Source organism: Epinephelus lanceolatus, chromosome 9, assembly GCF_041903045.1.
Source record: "Epinephelus lanceolatus isolate andai-2023 chromosome 9, ASM4190304v1, whole genome shotgun sequence".
NCBI lineage: Eukaryota > Metazoa > Chordata > Actinopteri > Perciformes > Serranidae > Epinephelus > Epinephelus lanceolatus.
In genome coordinates this window covers 3612539-3638125 of record NC_135742.1, presented here as the reverse complement: position 1 = coordinate 3638125, position 25587 = coordinate 3612539, and the positions used below count along the sequence as shown (strand labels likewise).

The 25587-nt window shown below is 42.7% G+C and overlaps 1 protein-coding gene across 2 annotated transcripts in view; it reads right to left on the bottom strand.

Moving 5' to 3' along the window:
* Positions 1-498: 498 nt before the first annotated feature.
* ttc16 (tetratricopeptide repeat domain 16) overlaps positions 499-25587 on the bottom strand; it is an 82456-nt gene continuing 57367 nt past the window's right edge. For both annotated transcript variants that reach the window (XM_078171177.1, XM_078171176.1), the window contains exons 7-19: positions 24631-24754; positions 24345-24425; positions 24003-24178; positions 22263-22566; positions 18435-18798; positions 13856-13959; positions 11102-11228; positions 10750-10963; positions 8293-8448; positions 5340-5510; positions 4615-4791; positions 4337-4481; positions 499-2871 (exon numbers count right to left, since the gene is read on the bottom strand). In XM_078171177.1, coding sequence (XP_078027303.1) covers positions 2744-2871; positions 4337-4481; positions 4615-4791; positions 5340-5510; positions 8293-8448; positions 10750-10963; positions 11102-11228; positions 13856-13959; positions 18435-18798; positions 22263-22566; positions 24003-24178; positions 24345-24425; positions 24631-24754 — 2271 coding nt within the window. In that variant the 3' untranslated portion in view covers positions 499-2743. The remainder of the gene's footprint in view (positions 2872-4336; positions 4482-4614; positions 4792-5339; positions 5511-8292; positions 8449-10749; positions 10964-11101; positions 11229-13855; positions 13960-18434; positions 18799-22262; positions 22567-24002; positions 24179-24344; positions 24426-24630; positions 24755-25587) is intronic.

Sequence of the window (25587 nt, the reverse complement as noted above, 5' to 3'; positions counted from 1 at the left end):
TTGGTGGTCACAGATCAAAGGTCAAGTCTATGTGACCTCTCATCCTTGTCATGAATGTGAGTGATATCTCAGAATTTCTGTTCACTCTAATTTGGCACAAATGAATTTGGCATATATATCCAAAAGGGCAAAGGTCAGCTTCACTGTGACATCATAATGTTCTGCGTAAAACACTTCTCTGGCCATTACTCAGCGTCATAAATCAGGAACAGAAGGGGAAACATTTGGTCAGATAGTGAATTGGTGACTCTAATCTTGGTTGCCCACCTTGAAGCTTTACTGATTGTATAGACCTTCCTGTGATGTCGGGGGGGAAGATGTGTGTGAACCATCCATGTTGTCATAGACATGGATGTAAACTGTAACTGCAACTTGACTGGTCCACAGTGGCATACAGCCGTGAGGCAGTAATTCTAGTCTGCTGTTAGAGAGAAACATGTTGCTGAACAAATACAGAAAATTTACATAAAAGACGAGGAGGCAAATCTGTTCATCTGAACTGTTATTTAATTGAAATACAAGTCAGTACCATTAGGTTTTCAGCCTATTATCAACAGTACACAATGTCCATACTTACGTTTTGTACAAAGAGGTATCAGTTATATAAAAACACAGTACGCAATAGTTAAAAATGAGACATACATGAATACATTTCAGCCATACTTCAAGTGTCAGGAATCCTCTGTGTTTGTATTAACTCTCCTCTGTCACACACAGACCAGAACTGGCATCAGTTAACCCGATGAATAACCGCCGGCTGGCATCAGGAGCGTCACGATAAATGAAAATGTGCTATGACTAATAAATATGCTTCCATATCCTGCAGGCGTACCGGCACTGCGCCAAGCGGGCAGGGGGTGGAATGGAATTACAAACTTTTTACATGCCGGACACCAAACTGAAACACAATTAAATAATATTCCATAAACAGTATCTGTATTAAATATTCTAGTCATGCAGTATATTCAGTTGAGAAATAATTTAATAGATCTTTTCATTGCAGCGATGAACACAACAAGAGCGAGCTGCTAACTGATGGTGGAGGCCTGTCACACCGTCTGAGTGTTGACTCCACTTTTACTCCGACTCCACGTGTTGTTAGAGGAAGATTTTCTACCAGAACTGATAATTAATCAACAACAGCTGATAAGAACTGGCTTTATGGTTGCACGAGGTCTTGAGATAATATTGGAAATGATCATGAAAATATTTTTTGGGACAAGAAAACAAAAAAGTCCTTTTCGTAAAGCTGGGTTAGGCAGTTTTATTTTGCTGTCTGGGCAAAAATCCCCAAATAAACTTTGAGCATATTGTAATTCAAGAGAAAACTGAACTTCTGCACCTCCTCTTGGCTCTGTTGTCAGGTTTTAGAAAATCTAGCCAGTGACGAGCGTCTGTGGTCGATCACAGGTCATTTCAGAGAGACGGCATTCCTATTTGCTGTTCTACAAATGCAGATGCACATCTCTTCAGTGAAAGTCTGATTCAGTGGCGGAGAATCCAGAGAAAGTTGCTATTCCAACACTGGCAACATTGTAAAGCAACCCAAAAAAGGAAGACGGACTAATCAAATCAAAGAGTCTAAAAGAGTGTGTCCATATCAGCAAAGTGTTTCAGGAGACAAAATGTTGCTAATATTCTAGCCTTTTACTAACTGTAGCTAAAGGCTCATGACTGTGGCTTCAAGTTCACATTTATGTAGCTAACATTAGCTCAGTGTGTTCTCCGCCTCACTCCCCGCCACTACGGACCACCTCGCCGGGAGGAGAGCGGGCAGCAGTGAAACCCGACAGCCCCAACTCTCCTGTGGATCAGCAAACTGTCTGTTCTGCCGTTACACAGCTTAGAGCCGGTGCTGCTGTCGACCACCAGCTGTTGTAACTGCTGAATTCAAGCTGCTACAGCGGCGGACTGAAGGTCGGTTTCTGGAGCTGCTGTCTGCTTTCCTCCCAGGGAAGCAGTCCACAGTGGCGGGAGGGAGGCGGAGGGACTACCAGGTGGCTAGCAGCTAATTCTTGTCTCATTTGTGGATTGGGCAAGGAGGTGCTGAGTGAATCTGTGCAACTCTACAATGAAATAAGATTAAATAAATCCATGTAGGGGAAACACAAGGTTGAACTGTATGAAGCACATGCATTTGCCCGTGGTTGTCTGGTGGGAGGGTGTATTTTCAAATTCTTCTGATTTTTTTGCCATTTCCAGGAAACTGCGTACCTCAGATTTAACTAAATGTACTGCATGTTTCGGTAAGAAGTGATCGGCTGCTCTTTATTTCACGTTTCACCAAAGGCCCCTAAACACGGTGCTGGTTGTCAGTTGTAATCACAAACCCTCTCCACACAAGAAGTAACTTGAGTAGTAGAGAGGATCCCCTCCAAAATAAAAATTGCTTTTTGCCCAATTCTTTCTCTGTTTATTCCAAATATACCAGAAACACATTGCATTCTGTGTTTGGAAGAAAAAATACGATGAAGAACAATTAGAGAATGACAAGAGGGATTTTGTTTTACGTGTGAACATCGCAGTTGATGCAGCATCAACAGGACTGGCAAAATGTTCAAGATTTCCTTTAAATTATCCAACTTGATAAACGAACACATGTGAATCAAAGTTATTGTAGGTCACTCTGGACTTTCCTCTCACTGTTCACAGTAACTGTTGGACCACGTGGACTTAAACGTACCCATTTCTTTCCTCATGCTGGAGTTGGAGTCAGGGTGGAGAGAGGCGGCGGTTTCCTGGACTAGGAGGTTGGAGGTCGGAGGGCGCGGCAGGAGTGGCAGCAGGCCTTGCTGTAGTACCAGTGGCTGCACAGGTTGACCTTCAGCGCCAGCAGGCAGTTGGTGGAGGGACGATCCTGGCAGCTCTCATCTGGGGCACAGTTAACACATGTTAGAGTTCAGTTTCAGAACAGTTAAAGTAAAGATGCTCTAAAACAAATTGTGAAGCATTACAAGCAATGAATGGTAGACACTTCCAGTCTCTTAAGGCCCTGACACCAAGTCGACGGCCAGCCGTTGGTCAATGATTGGCCATCGGTGAGCGTTGGCCCAATGTTGGCCTGGCGATGTCAGGTGACTTTCTAGTGGCACCGAAAGTCCTCTGCTGTGTCACTTCACGTCGCCATGTCTTGGCTAAAACACACATCACATAGACTAAAGCCAATGGCCAACCAGCACATATGTTCTGTGTCACTCTCCACACCAGCAGACAGCAACCGTCTGTTATCCTCATTCAACAACATGACACTAGTTAGCCAATTAGCACATTAACAACACAATCCCACAGTAAATGAACAGAGCATATTTACTGTGCGCGAGTGAACAATAACACAAACCATCATGAAACGTTTCTGCTAAAAGGTTTGTTTTGGTCTCACTTTTCTTGACTTGAGCTCTTTGTTTACTTTCCTCACTTCTGTTTCTCTGCTTGTGCGCTGAGCTGAACTGCCAATCCGACAGGGCGACAGGCGCTTACCTACAGCCAACTATCGGCTTGGTGTGTCAGGGTCTTTAGGGAGCTGTCATGCTGTTCCACCTTTAAACACAGTCATTGATACTACCCATGTTGTAGGGACATAAATCTGTTTACACAGTCACATTGTGGGGACTCGCCTTCCTTTTGGGACAAAACGTAAGTCTCCAATACCGGTACCAGTTAGGGTATGCCTCTAAGAAATAAGTCCATTTTATGTCCTCTGAAGTGATGGATGTGTATGTATGTGTGTGCATGTGTAAAGCCCAGTTCAGATCAAGGATTTATGACAAGACAAAACCATTTTAGAACGTTGCAGAGAAAAGTTGCAGCGTGTTTGCTTGCTGTGTGCCGGTGTCAGACGGTGGGTCGCTGCTGCTGCTGGCTGTATGTGCTTATGCCCCGCCCACACACACACACATTCTCATTGACTGATGAATTGGCGCTGGTTATTTATATTATTTGTGGTGTATTGATTATGAATACAGTCCATCTGATGCTGGTTTTGTTTCATCACTGTAGCCAGTATCTCACTATCACTATCCTCATTCAGATTTTAAGAAGCTACAAATTATATTCAGCCACAAAATAAGTCTGAAAAGCTGCAAATCAGAACGAAAGTACAGAGAGTTGTTGACTAGAGATGATACGCCGTCTCATGGTGGTCACTTCCTGTCAACGTTACAGATCAGAAGCACAGAGAGTTGTTGGCTAGAGATGATACGCCGTCTCATGTTTTTAGAACGTTGCAGAACAGCACATTGCACGTAGTCGCCTGTTTCAACTCCTCTCATTGTGAATCTTTGGTCTGACCTGGGCTTTAGCTTCTAAAGGCAGAGCAGCAGATCCCCTGAGCTGTTACCTGGCGGCTCCGTGGGGCAGGGCTGCAGGGTGCAGGTCTGTTTGGCCACAGGTTTGGTGAGGGGGTCGCAGCCTCGGACCAGCTCCCTGCCCTGGTAACACTTGACATCCCTCATCCTCACACCCACGCCACACGTCTTTGTGCACTGAGGACAGAAACACAGTCATTATAAACCACTAATTAACTCAAGGATGTCTTTGTGGTCTCACTGGTGCTGAGACACCTAATCTCCACATCTGTGTGGTGACGGTGAAGTGTGTGAACTGTGCTGAGCTCACCTCAGACCAGGGCGTGGTGTACCATTTGAAGCATGGTCTCTCAAAGCAGGTGTTTTCCTCTTCGGGCTTCTCGCTGCCTCCACACGCCTCCTCATCAAAGACCTGGAACTTTCCTCCACTGATGCCGACGCAGAGGACGAGCCTGTGCTTCACACCTCGACCACAGGTTGTGTTACACTGCAGACAAAAACAGAAATTATTCACACACCTAAAGGGACTTTCTGCATTTTACAGTTTCTTTATTTAATATATTCTAGAGAAACAGATAGTTCATAATGTCCAAGTACAGGGTTGGAGGCAGCAACGCAGCAACACTGTCAGGTCACATGGATCAAAGTTTTTAATAGATAACAAGTCAAATAACTGTTCCTGACACCCTCACTGTGCAGTATTCTCTCAGTTTGCTTCTGCTTCTTAAATCTGTCGACTTCATTGGTTTGATAACTTATTTACTTGTTTTGTTTACTACACTGCTCATGTAGCTATACCTTCAAAATGCCACCTTGGGGATGTCACACAAATCCACACACGTGACTGACAAAAAACGATAATATAAAACAAGGAAAGCAGCAAATCTTCAGAAGTTAAACCTGGAGAATGTTTGTGCTTGGTATTTGACTTAAACAATAATCAACAGTTGGATCAATCAGAGTATCTTTTGTCAGTCAGCAGTTTCAGATGTACTAATAAACAGTTAAATGTTGGACTCTATGTGGAGGCCTCACCCTCTCCCAGTCTTGGCTCAGCCAGTATGGAGCACAGTCTCGCTCCCCACAGGGGTGGATGGCCAGCGGCTTTTCCTCCGCAGAGCACTGGTTCTCAGGAACCACGCGACCCTCTGGAGCCTTACAGTACACATGACGCACCGTCTTCCCCTGGCCGCACGACCCTGAGCACTGCAACAGCAAAGGGTCAAAGGTCAAACTGGATGAATCACATGCTCTCATCAGTGCCTTCTTCAGCCAAGTGTTCGTCACGAAGCTCAGAGTCACACACTGTTTGTCACATGAAGTCAGATCAGGACGCCTCACAACATATTAAATAAAAGGAAGCATCACATGAAATGAAAAGACATCAAGTCAGATCACACCACATCAGAGGAAAGAAAGAACACATCATGTCACATCAGATAAAACACAGGAAGTCTGATCATTCCTCTGTGCCAACACATGTTAAGAGAGTTAATTATTTACTGTAGTTAAAGGAATATCTTATCCACAAAATGACCATTTGTATGTCCCTTACTCACCACGTGTCATCTTTGTCTTTCTTGCATGGCTCTACGGTGAACAGAGAATCCAAAAAGCCAAACATATTCACGACCTAAACTGAACAGGGACCGAGTTTAACAACAGCAAAACACCTGTTTACAAACTCATGCATGATGGAGTTGTGTGTCCCGGCACACGTGTGCGCTACTTGTAAAGTGTTTTATACTGTAAGAATGAATTGACAGTGAGACAGTGGGCACACAAGCAGATAAATGAGACCTGGATCATGCTGTGAGATGTGTGAGAGTTTGTAAACGGATGTTTTGACACAGTTTTGTTGCTGTTAAAAATGGTCCCAGTGACTTTAATTCATTAAGACTGTTTGCCTTTATGTTTTCAGGGTGACATGCGGAACGTAATTGACAGACAAATGCTCAGTTTTTGGTTGAAGAGTTCTTTTACAGTATCCAACAAAACCTCACGTTCTTTGAATTACACAGAGTGGTACAACACAGTGTGGCTGAATTTCTTTAGGTGAGGGAGGAGATTGGTTGATTGATTTTTTTAATTTTGTGCCATGCACACTTACATGTGCCCAGCCCTTATGGATTTACAAGGTACCATCACAATGACGTTGCAGTAAACGATCCAGGGCGCGAGTTATTTTACTACTCATTCCTGAACCAAAAGACTCTGCCTTCTGTCCAGGGGCGTCGCTAGGAGTTGAAAACATCCGGGGCTTCAGCCCCGAAGTGGGCTAAAGCTATTTTACCTGGGGGTCCGGATGTTTCACCCCTGGGAAAATTTTGAATAAGTCCCTGTTAAACATGTCATGAACATATGACTGCCCTATTTGCTCTCCTCCTGCTGCTTTTTTGTTTTTTCCAAAAAAAGTATCTCCGATGAAGCGGAGCGGCGTGCAGCTTCTGGGACGCTCCAGAGACGCTGCGCACCGCTCGCTGTGGAAATGAAGCTATTTACTAGAATGGGAGCATATTTGCTACGTAGTGCGCTATGCTGGGCTGCGCACCGCTGACGGGAATGCCCAGGTCTAACGATCCCATGCTTCTATCCCCGGCCCAGCAGAGAAATTCAGCCACAAAAAAGGTTCCCCGTCTGAAACATAACTCATTCCTCACATTCCTGTCTTCATATACAGGACAGTAAAACGAGAAATGAACCTCATTCTCACATTCACCAAAATTACCCAACAAATTCTGTCGTCCTCGTAGGTGGTATTAAACCTTCCAGTCTCTAAGGCTAATGGTAATGTTCCTGAGTGCAACTGTGCACATATGGATCTTTAAGTAAGGGACACTTCATGGCAGGTTCCACACTATGGCTATTTTGGAGAAGAAGTACTTTTTATAGAGGCATTTGTCATTAGTATTGATCTTACAAACGTTTAGACCTATCATCCTATCAGCCTACTTGATGCAACATAGCAATCAGCTGACACACCTGTTACTGTACAGTATTTATTAAGCTTCATTTACACACCTACCTGCTCATGATGGTGGTTTTGAAGTGAAACCAAAAGCTTGAAACACCCACAGTAACTCTCTTTTTAAGAATAACTACACTTTTAAACAACCAACTAAACTAAGTTCATTTCATCTTCACTGAATTGGGTAGGAGGCAAAAATCAAAAAACCTGGACAAATAAAACCAAAGCTGTCTGCATGGACAGAAACAACTAAAGGTAAGGTGAGTTCTCTCACCAACTGTTTAATGTAAAAACAAGTTGATGTAAACTCAACTCAGAGGAGTAACAACACACTCATACAGATGCTTTGTCTACCTCTTTTTACACTATGAGGAGGACACAATAATAGAAATGCCTCTCTCTGAACATACAGATTTACTACAGGGCTGTCGTACTGGCACAGATGGACATAATAAAATGGTAAAGCACAATATGTTCAAAATGTAAAGGCACATGTGCTCACGGTTGGTAGTTTCCTAAATAACAATAAATATTCCTGACCTTACATTAGCTGTTTCATGGGGAATAATATTTCATGCTGTGCAAAGAAAACTTCACATCCGTCCATGTTTGTGCCTGGTTGGACTCCACAGTTGTAAATTAGACCTGCAAGTTTCCAGACTCTGACTCTGAATGGAACATCAGGAACTACACACAATAAAAAACATAAATTCACACTGTGGCACTGAGGTCGGAGCAGCTGGGACAGGTGAGGTGGTTTATTTGGAGCAGCCCTGTCGAACTCAGGACATTAAGAAGAGGAAAATCCTTCTTAAAATATTAGAAAAGAAATTCAAAGTCAACAACTCAGACACTGATTATAAAACAATCCTTAAAATCATGCGAGGGACTTCATTTCACCGTCTGTAACTTCTCAGGAGGGAAAGAAGGTTTTGGAGAGGCTCCAGGCAATAAACACACATCACACTGTTTATGTTACTGTCTGTGTATGTTGTGTACATGAAGAGTAAAGACACTCACAGGCCCCCACTCAGACACAGTCCAGTGGCGTTCACAAGGTGGACCGGTGCAGTTTTTGACATTTGGTGGTTTGGTCATCGGGTCACATGGTCGGGTCTCGTCAGAGCAGCGGACATCGCGGGTCACCTGGGCTTTGCGGCCACATTTCGCAGGACACTGGATGAAGGAGAGGCGCACAGAGACAAACTGTTAGGAGATAAACACCAGAGTCATGTTGCATTAAAGTAGCAGCGTGAGATGTCTTAAGGTGGAGCATTATCTTCACACAAATACTGCTGCTGCTTTGATTAAGGCCCAGTGTCCAACCAAACACCAAGCGCTCCTCAGGAAACTGGGACCACTAGACAGCAAGGTGCTGCGTTCTTTCCAGCTGAGACACTTTGGTTGCGTCTGGTTGCTATGATATGAGATATCCGTGGAAGTAAACATGTTGGCACAAGGTTGAGGACTTACTTTGGATGAGGGGAAGGGTAACACATGCAGGGGGGAGAGGATGGACTCGTCAGTGTGTGGGATCATGAGAGGAAACATAATACAGATACAGCTGTTAACAGATTTCACCTCCATTGTTGAGATGTGACAGTTTGCTTCCTCCACTGTGACTGAACAGACGTAGTGACAGTGACAAGTGCAACATTTTTGTCTAGAGTTGAACATTTTTCAACTTTCAACTTCTCAACAGTGTCTGGTCTCGCTATAAATATGCTGCACTCCCATTGCAAAGCAATAAAATAATACACCAGCCTCAGAAAATAACACTTTGGTGGACACGTCCCCTAAGACAGCTGGACTTATTTGGAGCCTTTTTCAAATTTACATAAACTTCTGTTTTAACACAGTCTGAACTCTGTTGGAAAAGACGAGATAAACAAATCTTGAGAAGCTGACTGGGTGTTAATGAACTTTTAATACATTTATTTATCAACATTTATTGTTGCCTAGTCTAAAAAAAGTAGTTGTTTACTACTTTAAGGTCCAGTGTGAAGGATTTAGGGGAAGATATTTGCAGAAATGGAATTTATCAATAAAAGAAGTATGTTTTCTTTCGTGTATCATCACCTGAAAATAAGAAGCATTGTGTTTTTGTTACTTTAGAATGAGCCGTTTATATCTACAAAGGACGCAGGTCGTCGTTCACGCAGATTGCTATGTTGCAACACCATGTTTCTACAGTAGCCCATAACAAACAAACCAAACACTGGCTCTAGATAGGACCACTAGGGGTGGAAAAACACTGCCAACATTAAACTGCTTTAATTAGTGTTTTTACTAGTTGTAATCACTGGGTCAGTTTGTTTTGGAGAGGAAGAGACCTCTGCCGATAATTGATCTCACATTAAAAACCTCCTGAACATCTGGATCTTAAATTATCAGAGATAAAAAGTGAGCACTGATTAACAGGTGCACGGCTAGCGACAAGCCTAAAAGCAAAGGAGAAACAGTGATTTGTAATGTAAAACCTTTTATTCAGTGTTTTACCAGTTTAAATTCCCGGGTCCATGTATTTTGGAGAGGAAGAGACCTTTGCAGAAAATATGGACGTTCAGGAGGTTTTCACTGGGTGCCAAATTATCTGCAGAGGTCTCTTCCTCTCCCAAACAAACAGACCAGGTGACTTAAACTGGTAAAAACACTGAATAAAGCAGTTTCACCGTCACAGAGAGGCTGCTACAAATGGTGGCCAATGTGAAACTGAAACAGGAAAAACGAAAAAAGGTGAATGGCCCTAACTAAAGCCAGTGTTTGGTTTTGTCTGTTGTAGACTACTGTTGAAATATGGTGGTGCAACAGCTCATTCTAAGCTACTGAAAACACAATCGCTCTTATTTTCAAGTGATAACACACTAATGAAAACATACTTATTATATTGCATTATTTTTCTGCTGATATATCCCCTTATTCCTCCACACTGGACCTTTAAAATGTTCTGAGAGCAGCTGACCGTATCTGGACTTCTGGCTGTTTAAACACTGTGTTGCTCCAGAGGGAAGAAATGATCAGCGAGCTGTTCACTTTTCTGTAGTTTTCAAACCCTTTGGCTCAAATCACATCTTTTTTTTGTGTGTCTGCTAAGTGTCTCTGGAGAATCCATCAGTGACCACAATCAGACCACAAGACAGCAGCAGACAGCTGTTAAACCTGAACCTGACAAGAGCAAGAGAGATGTCTGCACTGCAAGAACATCTCTCTGTGACTGACAGAGTTTTGATCAACAGTCAAAAAGAGCAAGCGTCCAAACAAACTGGTTAAATCAGAGAAATAAATCCAAAGGTCAACAGCGGGTGACAAAGAAGTACAATAACTGTCATGAGCTACAAAAAGAGAAACAGAGTTACAAAGCAGAAAAGGCCACATGTGCTGTAAAGACACTAAACACACACCTCCTCTCTTTGTTAACTTGCTCCATGTGTTTGAAGTGTTTCCTCAGCAGGGAGAATCAGTACAGATGTTTCATACCTCAGTCCACTCAGCCACCTCCCACTGTGGGCCGCAGGCGGGGCTCTTGCAGGGCCGTCTCTCCACGGGTCTCTCCAGGTCGGCCATGGTACAGAGGTCGCTGTACACTGAGCTGTCCAGGCCCGGCGAGAGCATCTTCCAGCAGCGAACTTGACGAAACTGAAAACCCTCCCCACAGGTCCTGGAGCACTCGCTCCAGCTGCTCGCCTCCCATCTGAAACACCACGTTAGTCGACTTCAGATCAGGTTCTGTTCAGGTACACTCAGATTATATAACAGCAGGAAATATGGTGCTCAATGTTGTGTTGAACAGTTTGAATCATTTCTGGCTCTTTAAAATGTTTTACTGCACCTGGGCTGACATTCTCTCCCAATACAGAAGTCGTGGACCGGCTCCGGTCTGGTCAGAGCATCACAGTACATATCGTGCACCTCGACGCCGTCATAACGAATACATGTGACGAAGGACTTTGATACTCCTGGATTGTAAGCAAGAAACAATAAGCTGAAGGCAAACTTATTAATAAAACACCTTTTAAACACTAGAAAACAAAACTCAATGTGCTTTGCATCAAAGACAGGAAGACGTTCGGGAGCTAATCACAAATAGGTCACAACAAGCACACACAAGCAAGAAGGTGCAAACAAAATATCCAGTTGGCAGAAAGTAAAGTATCGTGATTACTTTTAGAGACGTTGGACTGTTTTAATATATATGCATCTTCTCACTTTATTTAGCAATGCTGCTTTATGGTAAAGCACTGAAAGCAAACTACAGCCTGCTCATCGAAGAAAATGTTGGTGTTACATGAAATACATTTGCATGTTTCATACGTATCATGTACGGTATCACCACTGCAGACCGCTGTTTGAGACCAACAAAACTGTTTTTTAGTGAGCCATTGCTGATTTTCCTGTGGCCTTTGTGGCACCCAATGTGGGTGTTTTTTAGGGACCCGTTGTTGTTTTTTTCCAGCAGGAATAGTGTAGTGTAAAAGTTCGTGTCCAACAAATCAAGTAACAAGGTTAAGATACATAAGTTGATTAAGAGACAAAAAGATCATATAATCATGTTTCATGTACAAGGCATTATAAGACTCCTTGATCTGCATCTGAATATGATAAAACATTGTTGTATATGTCAAAGTATTCATAGCACCAGACTATGTAATCATGTTGTATGCACCTACTGAAAGAACACACTATGTCTTGTTTAATGATGAAACACATACTCAAATGTTGTAATACACACACACATTCACATATTGTATTCTAAAGGTTCACTTTGTATAAGAATGAGAGCACTGAGGACTGTATAAAAAGTCCCCAAAATTCACGTTTTTTAAAAATAGAGTGAAAGCGAAACCAGACCTAAGGGTAGAAGATTTGGGAAATTCCAGGCTGCATTACACCATTAAAAACGGGCCTAATCAGAATTGGACACAAAGAAAAGTTTTCCACCAATAGAATTGGACTTGAGTGGGAAGGACTGGCAAAAAGAGGTGGAGACTCATTTGAATCTCCACCAGCATATAAGCCAGGGTTCTGAGAGCAGTTTTTCAGTCACACTCCGGAGTCTGACTCGCTAAGTTGTATGTGTTAGAGCCTGTTGACACATTAAACTTGATTGCATCGGACTTTGCCTGTTTCCAGTGTTTCTTTAAGTATTTACTAGCTGAGCCTAAGATATCAGAATCGACATCTGAGGACAACTGACAAGAGACAAGAGGTTCAAGGTCGGGAGCCTACAGGCCCACTTCCAGGCGCCGACTTTAGACACTTCAATAGTGCCACAGGAAATGGTGTTTTTTTAACTTAGATGTCGCTGCGTTTAATGCAGCTTTTAGCCCTCAAACGTGGGTATTTTTTAGCATTCTGTCACTGTTTTTCCTGCAGTGGTAGTGCCATAAAAAGAGGTAGTTTACTCCTCAGACATCACTGCGTTTCTTGTAGCTTTAAGGTATCTGTTGCTGTGCATTTTGTGTTGAGGGACAAAAAGCAGTGGGTCTTTACAGACATTGTTGCTTTTAATGCAGCTTTTTAGGCAGCAAACATGGGAATTCCTTAGGTACTTGTCGCTATTTTTTAGGGACCGATGACTGGGTTTCCTGCAGTTTTTCAGTCCCCAAATTTTGGTGTTTTTTAGTGTCCCATCGCTGTGTTTCCAGTGAAGATAGTGCGATGAAAAAGGATGTTTTCTACCAAGACACTGCTGCATTTCCTGCAGGTTTTTAGCCACCAAAAGTGGGCTTTGTTAGCGACCCGACACTGTTTTTCCAGCAGGGGAAGTGCTATTGAAAAATACGTTTTTTTCCACTGACACATGCGTTTTTTTCGCCACCAAAAGTGGGTGAATTAAAGGAATCTGTCACAATGTTTTCTGTGGCATTTTAGCCACCAAACATGGGTGTGTTTTAGGGACCTGTCGCTGTTTATCCAGCAGGTACTGGGACATGAAATATTGCGGTTTGTTACAGAGAAATTGTTGCATTTAATGCAGCTTTTGAGGCATCAAAAATTTTTGAGGGGTGGATCACTAGGTTTCCTGCAGCTTTAGAACCCCTAAATGTGGATGTTTCCAAGCTGCTCTTTGCTATTTTTGCGGTGGGGCTAGTGCCATGAAAATAAGTTGTTTTTAACCAAGACATTGCTGCATTTCTCATAGCTTTTTAGCCACCAAACGTGGGTGTGTTTAAGGGACACGTTGCTGTTTTGCCAGCGGGGAAACTGCCATGAAAAGCAGTTGCGGGTAATATGCCCCCAAAACCAGGTATTTTAAGTCAAAACACGATCTTTTTCTAACTATAACCTAATCACATGTTATCCACAGTGTTGTTGAAACTATCAGCGTATGCGCCACATAATGCGTACAAATGTAATGTAACCGTGGTTTACAGAAACATACAATGCAAACATTTTTTCCGGCAATTGATTTAAAAATTTTGTTTGAAAATGTGCAAATTTAAATAAAGTTTATTGTTATAATTAAAAGGAGTTCAGTCAATAGTAATTATTCACACTGTTTGGCAAGTCCAAATGTGTGTGTGTGTGTGTGTGTGTGTGTGTGTGTGTGTGTGTGTGTGTTTGTGTGTGCATTTGTACGTACCTATAGAACAGGTCATGCTGCAGGGCTCCTGAGAGGAAAGTTTCCAGCGGTACATGTCAGCAGCGCTCAGCTTCAGGTTCTTCTGGTAGATCCTTTGATTCCCCCTGTCACACAAATGTTCAGCCCAGGAGTTTGTGGAGTGCCTGTCAAAGCTTTGATACTTTATTTACTGTTAAGATAAGTCACACCTGCAGTGAAGACCACAGACAGATTTTAAAAAGACATATTTTCAGTGGAACATTCTTTTAGGGACATTTAAGGATACACATGCGTGCAGAGGCTGAGACACTCTGAGACTGACCACAGTGTGACAGCTGATTCACAGCCTGCATCCCAGCAGACGCACTTTGTTTTTTCATCACATCGCATAAAAGTCATGTGCACATTCTTCTGTCATAACACCGGTCGCTCTCTCCGCCTCTGCCAGACGTTTATTTGAAAATCACTTTGAGTTATTCCTCGCCGGCATCCCTCCATGTGAGCCAGACTGATTCCTGCACATTATTTTCTCCCCAGAGGTGACTGCAGTCTGACAGCACACTTTCCCCCTTTGCATCATATTTTTCACTTTTCTTGCAAATACCTTGAATTATTTGTTTCTAAGTGTGGCTGTAACTCCCCCCTCCTCCCCCCTCCTCTCCTCAGTGCTCCTCTGCTCTGCTCGTTTCCTCTCCTCTCTGTCTCTCAGAGGAGAGGGCGTGTCATCCACTGTTTTATAGCTGCTGGCTGCAGGACTGGTGAAGCCGTGTTTGGACGCAGAGCAGCGAAGCCAACATGAATTATAAATATGATGAATGGAAAACCTGCCAGGCCTACCTGCCTGTTTTTATACCTGTCTGTCCTACTGCGTTTGTCTCCCTGCCTGTCTGCCCTGCAATCTGTATATTTACCTGGGCCTGGGCCTGTACATAAACTCAAAACTCATTTGAGATACGGTGGTCTTGATGCTCATTTTACCAGGTTTCTGTCAGATTACTGTGTTCTGCTGGAATCTGTTAGAATAGAATAGAGTTAGAACCTAGTTTCTGTTGGACTACCTTACATTTGTTCTGTTAAAATACCTGGTTTGTGTCGGATTACCTTCGTTCTGTCTGATTACCTTTGTTCTGTTAGATTACCTTCATTCTGTCTGATTACCTGTGTTCTGTTGGATTACCTTTGTTCTGTTAGATTACCTTTGTTCTGTCTGATTACCTTTGTTCTATTGGATTACCTTCGTTCTGTCTGATTACCTTTGTTCTATTGGATTACCTTCGTTCTGTCTGATTACCTTCATTCTGTTGGATTACCTTTGTTCTGTCTGATTACCTTTGTTCTATTGGATTACCTTCATTCTGTTGGATTACCTTCGTTCTGTCTGATTACCTGTGTTCTGTTGGATTACCTTTGTTCTGTCTGATTACCTTTGTTCTATTGGATTACCTTTGTTCTGTCTGATTACCTTTGTTCTATTGGATTACCTTCATTCTGTTGGATTAGCTTCGTTCTGTCTGATTACCTTCATTCTGTTGGATTACCTTTGTTCTGTCTGATTACCTTTGTTCTATTGGATTACCTTCATTCTGTTGGATTACCTTCGTTCTGTTGGATTACCTTCATTCTGTTGGATTACCTTTGTTCTGTCTGATTACCTTCATTCTATTGGATTACCTTCATTCTGTTGGATTACCTTCGTTCTGTTGGATTACCTTCATTCTGTTGGATTACCTTCGTTCTGTCTGATTACCTGTGTTCTGTTGGATTACCTTCATTCTGTCTGATTACCTGTGTTCTGTTGGATTACCTTCGTTCTGTCTGATTACCTGTGTTCTGTTGGATTACCTTTGTTCTGTTGGATTACCTGTGTTCTGCTGGATTACCTTCGTTCTGTCTGATTACCTTTGTTCTGTTGGATTACTTTTGTTCTGTCTGATTACCTTTGTTCTGTTAGATTACCTTTGTTCTGTCTGATTACCTGTGTTCTGCTGGATTACCTTCGTTCTGTCTGATTACCTTTGTTCTGTTGGATTACCTTTGTTCTGTCTGATTACCTTTGTTCTGTTGGATTACCTTTGTTCTGTCTGATTACCTTTGTTCTATTGGATTACCTTCATTCTGTTGGATTACCTTTGTTCTGTCTGATTACCTTTGTTCTGTTGGATTACCTTCGTTCTGTCTGATTACCTTTGTTCTGTTGGATTACCTTCGTTCTGTCTGATTACCTTCATTCTGTTGGATTACCTTTGTTCTGTCTGATTACCTTTGTTCTGTTGGATTACCCTTGTTCTGTCTGATTACCTTCGTTCTGTCTGATTACCTTCATTCTGTTGGATTACCTTTGTTCTGTCTGATTACCTTTGTTCTGTTGGATTACCTTCGTTCTGTCTGATTACCTTTGTTCTGTTGGATTACCCTTGTTCTGTCTGATTACCTTCGTTCTGTCTGATTACCTTCATTCTGTTGGATTACCTTCGTTCTGTCTGATTACCTTTGTTCTGTTGGATTACCTTTGTTCTGTTGGATTACCTTCGTTCTGTCTGATTACCTTCATTCTGTTGGATTACCTTTGTTCTGTCTGATTACCTTTGTTCTGTTGGATTACCCTTGTTCTGTCTGATTACCTTCGTTCTGTCTGATTACCTTCATTCTGTTGGATTACCTTTGTTCTGTCTGATTACCTTTGTTCTGTTGGATTACCTTCGTTCTGCCTGATTACCTTTGTTCTGTTGGATTACCCTTGTTCTGTCTGATTACCTTCGTTCTGTCTGATTACCTTCATTCTGTTGGATTACCTTCGTTCTGTCTGATTACCTTTGTTCTGTTGGATTACCTTTGTTCTGTTGGATTACCTTTGTTCTGTCTGATTACCTTTGTTCTGTTGGATTACCTTCGTTCTGTCTGATTACCTTTGTTCTGTTGGATTACCCTTGTTCTGTCTGATTACCTTCGTTCTGTCTGATTACCTTCATTCTGTTGGATTACCTTCGTTCTGTCTGATTACCTTTGTTCTGTTGGATTACCTTTGTTCTGTTGGATTACCTTTGTTCTGTCTGATTACCTTTGTTCTGTTGGATTACCTTTGTTCTGTTGGATTACCTTTGTTCTGTCTGATTACCTTTGTTCTGTTGGATTACCTTCGTTCTGTCTGATTACCTTTGTTCTGTTGGATTACCCTTGTTCTGTCTGATTACCTTCGTTCTGTCTGATTACCTTCATTCTGTTGGATTACCTTCGTTCTGTCTGATTACCTTTGTTCTGTTGGATTACCTTTGTTCTGTTGGATTACCTTTGTTCTGTCTGATTACCTTTGTTCTGTTGGATTACCTTCGTTCTGTTGGATTACCTTTGTTCTGTCTGATTACCTTTGTTCTGTTGGATTACCTTTGTTCTGTTGGATTACCTTTGTTCTGTCTGATTACCTTTGTTCTGTTGGATTACCTTTGTTCTGTTGGATTACCTTTGTTCTGTCTGATTACCTTTGTTCTGTTGGATTACCTTTGTTCTGTCTGATTACCTTTGTTCTGTTGGATTACCTTTGTTCTGTTGGATTACCTTTGTTCTGTCTGATTACCTTTGTTCTGTTGGATTACCTTCGTTCTGTCTGATTACCTTTGTTCTGTTGGATTACCCTTGTTCTGTCTGATTACCTTCGTTCTGTCTGATTACCTTCATTCTGTTGGATTACCTTCGTTCTGTCTGATTACCTGTGTTCTGTTGGATTACCTGTGTTCTATTGGATTACCTGTGTTCTGTCTGATTACCTTCGTTCTGTGTGATTACCTTTGTTCTGTTGGATTACCTTCATTCTGTCTGATTACCTCTGTTCTGTTAGATTACCTTTGTTCTATTGGATTACCTTCTCTCTGTCTCATTACCTGGTTCTGTCTGATTACCTGTGTTCTGTCTGATTACCTGGTTCTGTCTGATTACCTGTGTTCTGTCTGATTACCTGGTTCTGTCTGATTACCTGTGTTCTGTCTGATTACCTGTGCTCTGTCTGATTACCTGGTTCTGTCTGATTACCTGTGTTCTGTCTGATTACCTGGTTCTGTCTGATTACCTGTGTTCTGTCTGATTACCTGTGTTCTGTCTGATTACCTGGTTCTGTCTGATTACCTGTGTTCTGTCTGATTACCTGGTTCTGTCTGATTACCTGTGTTCTGTCTGATTACCTGTGTTCTGTCTGATTACCTGGTTCTGTCTGATTACCTGTGTTCTGTCTGATTACCTGTGTTCTGTCTGATTACCTGGTTCTGTCTGATTACCTGTGTTCTGTCTGATTACCTGTGCTCTGTCTGATTACCTGGTTCTGTCTGATTACCTGTGTTCTGTCTGATTACCTGGTTCTGTCTGATTACCTGTGTTCTGTCTGATTACCTGGTTCTGTCTGATTACCTGTGTTCTGTCTGATTACCTGTGTTCTGTCTGATTACCTGGTTCTGTCTGATTACCTGGTTCTGTCTGATTACCTGTGTTCTGTCTGATTACCTGGTTCTGTCTGATTACCTGGTTCTGTCTGATTACCTGTGTTCTGTCTGATTACCTGTGTTCTGTCTCATTACCTGTGTTCTGTCTCATTACCTGTGTTCTGTCTCATTACCTGGTTCTGTTGGAGCGGCTCGAGCTCCTCCCTCCACCCTGCACTGTTTTGTTCTGGTAGGAACCGTCCCCGCTGTCGTTGCGTTTGCGACCCAGAGTAAACTCCAGCGTCTCGTTGACACCAAACGGCCCGTCCGGCTCCAGGCTGCTCAGGTCCATGTCCACTGGTCCCAACTCTGACGAGAACAAACTGTCTCCCTCTGTCAGCAGCTGATTGGTTGAGATGTTGATGAGCAGCTCGTCGGGGTTAATGCGGCCGTCCAGCAGGACCCTCCAGATGAGGTTTGGGGAGTCTGGCCCCATGTCCAGGGGCCCTCCAGCAGGGACAGGTTTGGCAGTGCTGCCTGTATGACTGCTGTTTCCTTCTGATGGATCAAAGTAGAAAAACTCAGACATGCTTTATGAGCAAATTTAAATCTTATAAGAACAATCTGTGATGAAGCTTTTGGTCATGTTGCACTTGAAAAAGTAATTTATATATTCAGCTCGGATCAGACGCTGGTTTCTGATTAGTATTTCTGTCAAATGAACATGAGTCCAATTGTTACTCTCCAAGGGAATTTTACTAAACCTTTCTCAGCTCCCCATTGGTAACACCTTCCTGTTTCTTTGTTGCTGTGGATGTCTGAACACACCTGTACCTGAACAGTCTGATGCAACCCATCCAACATTCCATCTTTGTGAATCTTATACTGTTCAGTCTTTGCTGACACACATTATGGTCATTTTGGATTGTTGATGCTGTTGTCAGTCATCATGATCTATTGGACAGAATTCTACTCAAACAGGTTTAAATGCACTTTAATACCCTAAATATTGTTGCTTTCTGCAGTAACCTGACATATTAAAGGTTGCGTAAAAGCAAAACCAATTTTTCTTTATCAGGTTGAGGGATTATGAGAAACCCAGCTGTTTTGGTGTCGACTTCTATGACTGACCCAGCGGTGTGACGGTCATGATGGTCAAGATGAACGTTTGGTGTAAAACCCACAGAATTTTACCTTAAACGTGTAGTTCGGATTGAGCGTTTCCAAAGATACCAAACACATGAGGCTGGATTTGGGGAAAATCTGTATGAACTGATACACCTGTAGTACAGCCATAAAACATGTAGTCTTGGGTATACAATTCACAGGTATGGGCACTGGTTAAAATGAACGACATGCGGGCCAGCAGCGGGTGAGAACAAAAATATGTTTTTTATTTTTTTAGAAGAAAACTTAACCAAAAGAAGTGCAGTATATGTGTAAATCTTTTACATCGAAATCACTACAATTAAGCTGCAATTCATTTGATTTTGACACAAGTGTAACCTTTGACCCCGTGGTCACATTGGTCACCGACGTGGAGGACTTCAGCCATGAAACTTTGCAGCCCGAGGATGAGGTGGCAGCCTACATGGAGTTCAAGACACCCAAGGAGGATCCTTTGGAGGTTTGATGGTGGTGGAAGGAGCATGCTAACATGTTTCCTAACCTGGCAGTGATTGAATGTCATAATAGGCAGAGGCAGGCCTGAAGTCAACAGGTCAGAGGTTTTCAGACGTCATTTCACCCTGTTGACACCATGGACGACGAGATGTTAATCATGGAGGTGCACTCAGATGTCTTCCTACTACTCTCTGTGTCTGTTTATAGAAACTACATCTTGTTATATCACGTGATTATGCGTGAATTCACGAGATCTCGTGGGTTGCACTGCTCCTCACAGCAAACTTGACGGACGGCGGAGCACACAGCGGATAACCAGCGCAGCCGTTCCGCAACGGACACACATCCAGTGGAATTCCAGCGTAACAGGTCGGTCTTGTGCTGAGCATTATGGGTATGGGCAGGTGTGAGTTTTCAAAAATGGACCCATGTAGGACTCTGATGCTCAGCCCTTCCCAGCAGAAACTGAACAGAAAGTAAAACTTATCTATGCTCTCTAAAGTCAGGCTCCATCGACATAAACTCTAATTTTGTCTCACTGAACTAGTTTCGCTTTCTGTTCAGGTCTCGTTGGGAAGAGCTGTCTGTTGGGGAAATACTGAGCATACAACTGGATAAATGAGACTTAGATTGAGTTTGAGTTTGAGTTTTCTTCACGGATCCTATGTAACAAAGGGTGATTAACTGATATAAAAAAGGTAATTTGGGAGGTGAAGTGTTCCCTTGAGGGAATTTAAACCAGGTTTCTATTGGACGATAAAGTACCAGAAACATATTTTAATACCATGCAGTCCAATACAACACAACTACAACCCCAAATTCTATCTGACAACAAAAACTGAGCATCACAAGGGTACGATTTATTCACCGGCTGCTGTATTGCACTGTATCATATCGTACATGTGTACCTAATAAACTGGTAATTCAGTGTACAAAAGGAAACTAAACTCATCTTGTGGAACTTTGTGATTGATAAGTAGGCCTGTGCTAGTCTGCACTGTTGGGTTACCTGTAGAGAATAAAATAAAAAATTCCTAATTTTTGCAGGAAATTTCTAAAACATCAAGTGAATCAAAAATATCAAAGGAGTAAGAAAACAGAAAGCAGAGGAGAGAAGATAAACTCAGCGCTCTGTGGTTTGTAGTATGACGTCAGCCTGTGCAGAAAGTGTACGGTGAGCCTTTCAACCACCTCCCCATCTCATCTCACCGCCCGAAGCGGTGGTGTAATGGCCTCGACAGTCAGCTGAGCGAGCTGAGAGCCCGCAGGAAGGCCATTACTGCTCATGTTTGTGATGCAGCCGTTTTTAAAAGGGGGAGAAAAAAAACACCACGAAACTCTGAATTTTTCATCTGCTGCTGATCCTCTTTATGTGTCTGTAGCATGAATAATGCAGAGCTCCAAAGGGCCATATCTCTCTCTCTCTCTCTCTCTCTCTCTCTCTCTCTCACACTCACACACACACACACAGAAAAAAGGAGTGAGATAAAGGATCGGCTGTAAAATCTGACCTATTTCATCTCATCTGTCAATGGGCCACTGAACCACCTTCTGATTTATTCTCTGTCTAACTTTCTCTTCCCTTCAGTTTTTTTTTTCTCACACACATTTCCCCCTTTTTTTCCTCTTATGCCTCATCTCAACTGCATGGTACAGCACAGTTTGACTCGTCTCGACTCAACTCAACTCATTTGGTTTTCAACTGGCAAAAAGCTGTGGACAGTATCCGGTACTTCTTTTGGTACCACTTCGCTTGAGGTTTAAAGCGAGCTAAGCCGATACTAGAGGGTGGAGTTAAAGGTAACTGATCAGAGAGAATCATCACATGACTCGTCACTTTCACGGAGCAGATTCACACAGACAGACCTATCTCCACACTTTGTTTTAGTGCTGGAGAAAGGTCTGGCTGAGCCCATCATAATATGGCGATAAGGTAAAAACAAAACTTGGGCGTCTTTGGCGGCGCTAAGCCCAGGATGTGGCAACGGTGCCCTTACAAAATAGTTTCTGGAGCAACTTGTTTTGGTGGAACATTTGAACATAAGGAGGCAAGATAAGTGGTTCAGAAGGAAAGAGCTGGAAGTGGTTTGACCAGGTGGGCGCAATATATGACTGTAGACCTGCGAGCGATGGGAGGAAGGGTGGTTTCGGCTCGGCTACAGCTTTGTAGCTGTGATGGCAGCCTAGCCAATATATATCAGCATGGACAATATTATCCGATAACAGATATATTGCTATTGGCATACATGTCAACTGATAGGTAGCAAAAATTATAGTAAGAAAATGTATCTTCCATTTTTGGATCTGGTAGGAGGCAGTTCTGTGTTATTTGCTGGTGCCTGAAATATTTCATTCTCATACAACACACACAGATTTAAGGTGCTACAAACAGGCCTTACCTGCAAATTTTGGGCCAGCTGCCCCATCCTGGTCGCAGTCAATGGCTGCCGTCTCCTCATACACCTCGTTAGTCTCTTGGCCCTTCTGCCCATCTACACCTTCTGGCTCCATCTGGCTGTCAGGGACCAACTCGTCATAAAGACTACTGTTAGGGGTCAGCAGACCCCCCACCTCCACAGAGACCTCTCCAGCGGAGGTGTCTGACCCAGTGTAGACAGGAGGAGGTGGAACGGGTGGCAGGGAGTCTCGGAGGACGGTGTATTCATAAGTGATGTACGGTGTGCGACCGTTCTGGTTCCACACCTGAGTGACGAGAGTAGACTGAGTCAAGTCAAGGTCTGGTTTTTTGTACAGGTTTCAGGCCAGTCAAATCACGTTAAGACCTTTGCACACCAAGGGTCTCATTTATAAACACTGCGTAAGCACAAAACGAAGCCTGAGAGAGGCGTACGTCACTTCCCACACAAAAGTTGTGATCTTTGAAACATGATGATGGTAGAAACTTTGACCCATGCTTCCAAACATTTTGGAGACGGGAAATCGACAAAGCAGATGTTAAGGTGGAAGCCATCCGTGTCTGTGTACGTATCTAAGCATAAATGCATAACTGCATTACATACATGTTGTTGTGTACTGATCCTGGCTTAGTCTATGACGTTTTACATGGTATGCATTTTGGCTCATAAGCCCGAAGATAACCAACTAACTGTTAGCAGAGATGAACCAGCAGAGTCACAGTGAGTGTGCAGGAGAATCTCTGTGATCAAGCGGCATGCAGAGAGCTCTATCAAACCTGGCCTGTGACATGGACCTTGTTTGAGATATATGGCCCCTGTCTGAGTAGGAGGCCTGTGCTCAATCAGCCCAAGACACAGACTCACCATTATCTCAGCCATTTAGCAGACACTCTTAAAAAGGAGAGGATACACACATTATGGGTATCTCTGATTCACTACAGGCTGAGCTGCTACAACATCACTGCTTTAATCACACATGAGCATCTTGTTGCCAGGAAATATTCCAAATAGCCTCTGTGCTCAATTTGTTTGCTCGAGTGTTGGCAGTCTTCACTGCCTCCTGAGTCAGCAGTCTTAATCAGAGCAGCCTTTATTAAGTTCAAGAGTTAAGAACAGTAGCCTAAAGCTTACATTCTTGGACTTCTTATTTTACAATTAGCAAACAAAAAGTGCAGAGGCCAAAACAACAAAACATCCCTTTGTTTCTACATCATCTGCTGGCCTTAAAAGAGTACTCCACTCACGTAGCAGAACCAGAGTTTTGCATGCATTCTTCTTTCTTGTCAAATCCAGGTGCCTACATTACCCATAATACAACTCCAGCACCTACAGCTGATGGAGCCTGGAGCCTGGAGCCTGCAGCAGAGATGAGCAGCGGGCTACGCAAGTCTGGAAAACTTTATCAAACTCCACACGTCCAGTGTTTTGTCATTTTCAGACTTCACTGAGGACATTTATTAGACTTCGAACAGCTCCCTCTGGAGACACCGAAGGCTTTATGCTACTTATTTGACATACACAATGCTCCTCAAGCACTGTCAACATACTTTGATGTGTAAAATTGGTGGAGTTTTCCTTTAAGGACAAAAGCAGAAAATAAAAACATGTTGAAATGGTTTTTAAAAACTTCTGTATGGGCCTACTGAAACATTTTGGGACCACTACGTATACATGAAGGAAGAGTTAAAGGGAGAGAGGTGGTTGGAGGAAGGTCCAGTGTACCAGAATATTGATGGCCTGGTCGATGGGGCCTTTGGCGACAATGTACTCAATCCCGGTCTCATACACGTCCATGGGCCGGCGGTACTTGAAGACGGCGCCTGCAGCATGGAAGTTCTGGGGACTGTCCACCTTGTAGGCCCCATTAAAGAAGAAGTTGCCTGCCTGGTCGGTCACAGCTGGGGGACAAGATGAATGGAAAACCGAGAACAGATGCTTTTCTCCACCGACTTATAATCATGCATTTCCATTAAACATTTAAAAGACAGTTCATTGTTGTCTTTTGTGAGCATGTATGTGTAAAATCAAGGAATATAAATAGTTACATGTATTTAAATTACCCACCTAGAACATCAGCTGACTTCTTCCTCTCAATAATCTGGATGTCCCATGATCCTTCAGGGATTTGAGTAATAAAAGAGTAACCTTGACGACAGGAAACAGAAAGTAGTCAGTGTCACCTCGTGCTTTTTTTGCTTTGCCTTTTTATTTTCATTTTATGATGTTTAAATAAGATTATTCTGACCAATCCTGGTGACATTAATATAAATTCAGTTTCTCACTAAGGACTCCGACATATTACTCTTCATATTCATGGGTGGACAGCCTGGCACAACTGAACCCAGCTCACCCAGAGTCGTGGCCCCGCGGCGGAAGTTTCCGGTGACTCTGCTGCAGCTGCTGCCATCCCCCTGGCAGACCCCGCACTTATCCAAGATATTGGGGGAAAACAGTACTCCGTCACATCCGATTGGCTGAGCAGCAAAGCAGAAAGAGGAAGAAGAGAGGATAAGATTTTAAAAAGTCTACTATAAGTCATATTATGTAGTGGGTGCAATGATGGTTAACATGTGGTTAGGTTTAGGCACAAAAACCACTTGGTTATGATTAGGAAAAAATGATCTTTTTGCTTAACAATACCCAGTGTGGAGGGCACGATCTCCACTGGAAAAGCAGCGATGTCTTGATAAAAAATGGCACTATCCCCACTGAACAAAAGCAGTGATAGGTTGCTACAAAACACCCACGTTTGATGGCTAATAAGCTACTAGAAAAACAGCGATAGGTCACTTAAAACAACCACATTTGTTGGTCTTAAACAGCAGTCTGCAGCTTGGAAAGCGTCTCATCTAGGTGCCACACCATCCACCATCCCTTCCACCTCCTGATGACAAAGTCAGCTCATATACTATGTCACATAAAAACTTTAATACGATACATATGAAACATGCAAATGTAACTTATTTGTGGTTTGCAGAAACGCACAATGTCAACAAGCTATTAAATATTTTAAATCACGAGATTAGATTCTTTTGGAAGGTGATCGAATAAGATAAAGTGTGACATAAAATGAATCATCTGAAAGAGTATGTGCATTACTGTTTTATTTATGTTAAGATTTCGGAGCCATTTATCAACCTAAAAGAGTCCCTGGTGGTTCAGCAGAGGTGTCTGCATCATCCGCAGCCTTAGAAACTAAACATCATTGACAGAAAAACCCTCAAATGGATAAAATGTTTGCATCACAGGCAGGCTGTCATAAATGGGTCTATCTGACAGAAAATGCAAAGGAAAACAGGAAAGATCC